At 44.6% G+C, this 5,105-nt stretch overlaps 1 protein-coding gene across 1 annotated transcript; it reads right to left on the reverse strand.

The window, feature by feature from the left end:
• Positions 1-396: 396 nt before the first annotated feature.
• Positions 397-3,861, reverse strand: LOC137351504 (proteinase-activated receptor 3-like). The gene is made up of 2 exons (XM_068015967.1): positions 3,725-3,861; positions 397-1,799 (listed from the first exon to the last, which is right to left on the reverse strand). The coding sequence occupies exons 1-2, from the start codon at positions 3,801-3,803 to the stop codon at positions 754-756; spliced, it is 1,125 nt and encodes a 374-aa protein (XP_067872068.1). The 5' UTR covers positions 3,804-3,861; the 3' UTR covers positions 397-753.
• Between the last annotated feature and the right edge of the window lie 1,244 nt (positions 3,862-5,105).

Genomic DNA, 5,105 nt, shown 5'->3' on the forward strand with positions numbered 1-5,105 from the left:
TCAGAAGTGGCTGATTCATGTAAAAACACCCCAGAGATCAGGAGACATTTCTCAGTTTAAAATTGGTTTAGGCCTTGATTAAGGAGTATATGCTCAGAGGAATTTAGTGGAATCACCATTTGTATTAGGGGAACAGAGCCAGTCAGCAGGTTTAGCTGACTAACAGACACCTCTGAGCTGCAGGAAAGTAGTCTGCCCTGTAATCCATCATTAACATCCTGTAATAGCCTCAACATGTCAAATGCAAATTTTCTCCCACTTTCTTGACCAACTCCAGTGGGTGTAAAACAGGCAGCAGATTCACTACTGCTCGGTTCATATCATTGTTAAAAACCCATTTCACCCCCTCTGAAGGATCACTCATTGGTGCCCCACACCCAGTCTGCTCAAATACAATTGTGTTCAATTCATGTTTAATCTCATTTCTATTCTGCAGAAAGTATTTTTCAAAAATCAATCTACATTATTTGCAGTGAGATTCCAGGCCGCTGTTCTGAGTTTGACTAGATATCTCGTAACTTCCAGCTACAGTCAGACATTGCTTGACAGCAAAGTTAGGTGCCCTCACAAAATGAAACAAACAAATTGGATTTCCTGCTGTATATCTCACACGTTGATCTGTCATAGCCACGAGTCTTTCCATGGTCCCTGAATAAGCTAGGAAACTACAATCCATCGCATTGCTTCTGCTTCAGAAAATGTGCTGATAGAATTGAGCGGTTAATCTGCTCATGGTCCCAAAGCATACAGGGTTCAAACACTTTGCATTGAAGTCTTAACGTCAGATGATAGCGAGGAGCTGGTCAGGCCCAACTGCTGTGCTCTTTTTCCTGAAACTTCACCTTTCTTTCCCTTGTAAAGAATCATGCTTCTCACTTTGCCTCGAAACTCATCAGAGATGTAATAAAAGATGAACGGGTCGATGCAATTATTGAACGTGCTGAGCACCAGACAGATCATATAATAGAAATAGAGGTGACTGCTGTTTGTGGGGTGATAATCAGAATGGTGGATGAGCAGTGTTATGTTACTGGGAGTGAAACACACCACATACACAATTAGCACTAACACTATGGTCCTTACAGCTTGTCCAAATTGTCCTTCACTAACCATTAATGCCCTGATTATACATATGTAGCAGAATATAGTAACAAGACATGGAATAAGAAACTCAAAGACAATCAAGCACACAAAGTAATAAAAGAAATAATCAGAGTCCACTTTTTCTGGCAAAGCATCATGGCAGGTGGTGATGTTTAAGTCCTGCATTGGGTAGGCCTGCCTCTGGAGGAGAAATGGTAACACTGAGAGTATAACAAGCCCCCAAATCACTGAGCAGGTACCAATGGCAAACCGATTGTCCCTGAAACGCTTGGCGAGAAATGGATGGACCAGAGCAAAGTATCTGTCGATGCTGATGAAGGTGAGCAGCAGGATGGAGCAATACATGTTCCCGTAGAAGAAGGCGGTCATTATCCGACAGAGACCCTCACCAAAGAGCCAGTTATTGCCCAGGAGGTGGTAGTGGATTTTAAATGGCAGCACTAGGGTCAGGAGAAGATCAGCCATTGCCAAGTTCATCAGGAAGATGCTGGAAGGCGTTCGCTTGACCTTGGTGGCCAAGACCAAAAGAGCCAGTCCATTGGCTGGGAGCCCAATAATTAGGATGATGCTGTAAATGGTGGGAATCATCACCGTGGTAACGGAACTGGTCAGGTGATTCTTTGCTGATTCGTTGAGCACATTTTTGGGACCAACAAACGAGAAATGGATACTTCTCCCAATGTCTTGTGGGGAATCTGCACAAAAATCACATTTTTTAATGTTCATTCAATTTGTAAAGCAGGAGAAATTGTAGAATTCCTGCCAAAGACTGTGGATGCTGGGGAGGAATTGAAATGTTCAAGACTGAGATGGTTTGTGTTGGGTACTGGGATGAAAGGATATGGAGCAAATGGAATTAAGCTGCAGATGGCCCAGGAATTCACTGAATGGAACAGGACTGAGGGGCCGAAAGGTCTACCCATGATCCTCTGTTTCTACAAGCAAAATCATGTAGCGAATAGGCTGATAATTTCAAATAAAAACAGCTTTTTCATGTTTAGTTACATGGGAACAGGAGGAGGCCATTCAGCCCCTCGAGTCTGTTACACAGGAACAGGAGGAGGCCATTCAGCCCCTCGAGTCTGTTACACAGGAACAGGAGGAGGCCATTCAGCCCCTTGAGTCTGTTACACAGGAACAGGAGGAGGCCATTCAGCCCCTCGAGTCTGTTACACAGGAACAGGAGGAGGCCATTCAGCCCCTCGAGTCTGTTACACAGGAACAGGAGGAGGCCATTCAGCCCCTTGAGTCTGTTACACAGGAACAGGAGGAGGCCATTCAGCCCCTCGAGTCTGTTACACAGGAAGTTCAGCTCTTTGAGACTGTTCCACCATTCATTTACATGATGGTTGTTATGACCGTCAAACTAGTTACCAGACTTTGATCCATATACTTTGATACCCTAACCCAATGAAAATCAGTCTTGACAGCTCCAATTGACTCCCAGCCTCGACAGGTTTTTTGGAGGAGAGAGTTCCAGATTCCCACTCCCCTTTGTGTGAAGAAGTGCTTCCTGACATCACCCCTGAACGGCCTGGCTCGAATTTGAAGGTTCTGCCCCCTTGTTCTGGACTCCCTCCTAGTAACAGGAGGAAATCTTCCCCAAACTGAGCTCATCCAGGTTAGAAGTTCAGACTTGCTGCTCAGGGTTAAAATAATGATGAGGGTGAGCTGCCTGCCAGAAAAACCAACTAATTTTCATTTGTAGCCTTGTTTAGATGGCATTAGGAGTAACTGGGTTCAGTTCTGGCACTGCATCTCAGGAAGGAGATACTGGGCTTACAGTGCAGATTCATCAGGATGATTCCTGGGCTTAAAGGATCAAATGATGAGGACAGGTCACATGGACTAGGCTTGTATTCCCTCGAGTATAGAAGGTTGAAAGATGATCTAATCAAGATGTTTATAAAGATAAAGAGATGCGATAGGATCAATACAGAGAAACTAGTCCCTCTGTTGAGGGCAGAATCTTGAAATTAGAAGTAATCAGTTCAGGGGTGATGAAAGGTCACAGACCTGAAACGTTAACTCTGTTTCTCTCTCCATAGATGCTGCCAGACCTGCTGAGTATTTCCAGCATTTTCCGTTTTTGGTTTGAGGCTGATGTTGGGAAGCATTTCTTCACACAAAGGGGAGTGGAAATCTGGAACATTCTGCCCCCAAAAAGCTGTTGATGCTGGAGGACGACTGAAATGTTAAAGACTGAGATTGATAGATTTTTGTTGGATAAAGGTATTGAAGCAGTAATGGCGGGTGAACAGAGCTGAGGAACAGACCAGCCTTGATCTAATAAATGTTGGAACAGCCTCAAAGGGCTGAATGGCCTCCTCCTGTACTTGTGAAATGAAAATCAGGCAGTTTTGTTGACAGGCGCCTGATCCAGTGTTACACCCGGATAGCAAATTCAAATCTACACATATAGATCTGAACAAAGCCATGGTATAAGAGGAGCTTGTGAGGTAAGCAAGGAATGATAGTCTGTGCATGCAGTAATTGTGAACCTGCAGCACAGCAGTGTGCTGTGAAAATGGTTTCCTGAGTTGCAGACATACAAAATCTCTGATAAATATAAAATGTATTACAGAAAAAAGGAGAGTGAAGTAAACAGATTAAATCTTACCTTGTTTCGACTGGCTGAGTGCTGTGGGTGAGAGTAAAAGAGCAAATAGCACCAATCTTTGACAGAGAGCATTGGCCATAGCTGCAGAGATACCGGCTGTGTCCCCTCGCTGCCCAGAATAAACTTCGTGTCTGCTCTTTATGCTGCAGAATGTTCCAGCAAGATGTCAGGAAACCCGAGATAAATATAGTCACAGGAAATTTACATTACAGATTGTTAGCACATAAGCAATTATCAGTAGAAAAGTCCCTGGAGCTGATCCTGATGCAAAGTAAGGCTGGGAAAAATAACACGACAAATATTCTGGATTCTGGAAATTGGTTTAGTCTGGGCTCATTACAATTCATTTGCAAAACTGCAAAACAAAACGGTCTTTCTGTGAGCACCAACCCAAATATCCAACCCACTTAGAGGACACAAGCCCTCTTAACAGGTCCTTCTACACATATTCAGCATCTTTGTGTGACTCAAGTGTTAACTATAACTCTTCTCAAACATCATCTCTAAGAGTTTGCTTTGGGGAGACAGTTGCAGAAATTTTACATTGAACGACAACATAAGAGGCAATATTGGAACGGCCCCCAATATACATCTTTCCCGATCCTCATCGCCACTGGCCTTACTAAAAATATGTTGCAATCAGCTTGACCTGAGCGTATTGTCTGGGATCCGTTGTATTTGCAGGGGGTGCGCTCACAGCTGGCCTTGCGACAGGGTCCCAGAGAGAAATGTCCCTTAAAACTCCCTAGAAAAGTTTTATTGAGCTATGGTATGTTGTGAAGTTGTGTGTCTAACCCAGTGTCTGTTTAATCAGCTCTGCCTGGTTCCAGCGCCCTCACTGATCTGGGGAAAGCCCCAACATATGCACACACTCGGAGGTTCTTTGGGCAGCCCCCAAAAACAGGCAAGAGGATCGCAGTGCGCAATTAAATCATAATTAAACCTGTAATTCTGATGCAGGCAGTACACCAAATTCACGTTGCCGGCTAATTTGCACGATTTGCCGTCAGTGCATGCCTCAGAAGGAGTTTGTGCGAGGCCGCTACCACTGAAAGTTCACCTGCACTCCTGAAAGCCAGTCTGTACCTCTTAAAGGAGAAGGGTTCCGAAGAAGAGTCACTGACCCGAAACGTTAAGAACAACAAAGAACAGAGAACAGTACAGCACAGGAACAGGCCATTCGGCCCTCCAAGCCTGCGCTGATCTTGATGCCTGCCGAAACTAACACCTTCTGCACTTCCGGGGCCCATATCCCTCTATTCCCTTCCTATTCATGTATTTGTCAAGATGTCTCTTAAACGTCGCTATCGTATCTGCTTCCACCACCTCCCCCGGCAGCAAGTTCCAGGCACTCACCACCCTCTGTGTAAAAAACTTGCCT

The sequence above is a fragment of the Heterodontus francisci genome, chromosome 36 (genome assembly GCF_036365525.1).
Source record: "Heterodontus francisci isolate sHetFra1 chromosome 36, sHetFra1.hap1, whole genome shotgun sequence".
In the NCBI taxonomy this organism is placed as follows: Eukaryota; Metazoa; Chordata; class Chondrichthyes; order Heterodontiformes; family Heterodontidae; genus Heterodontus; species Heterodontus francisci.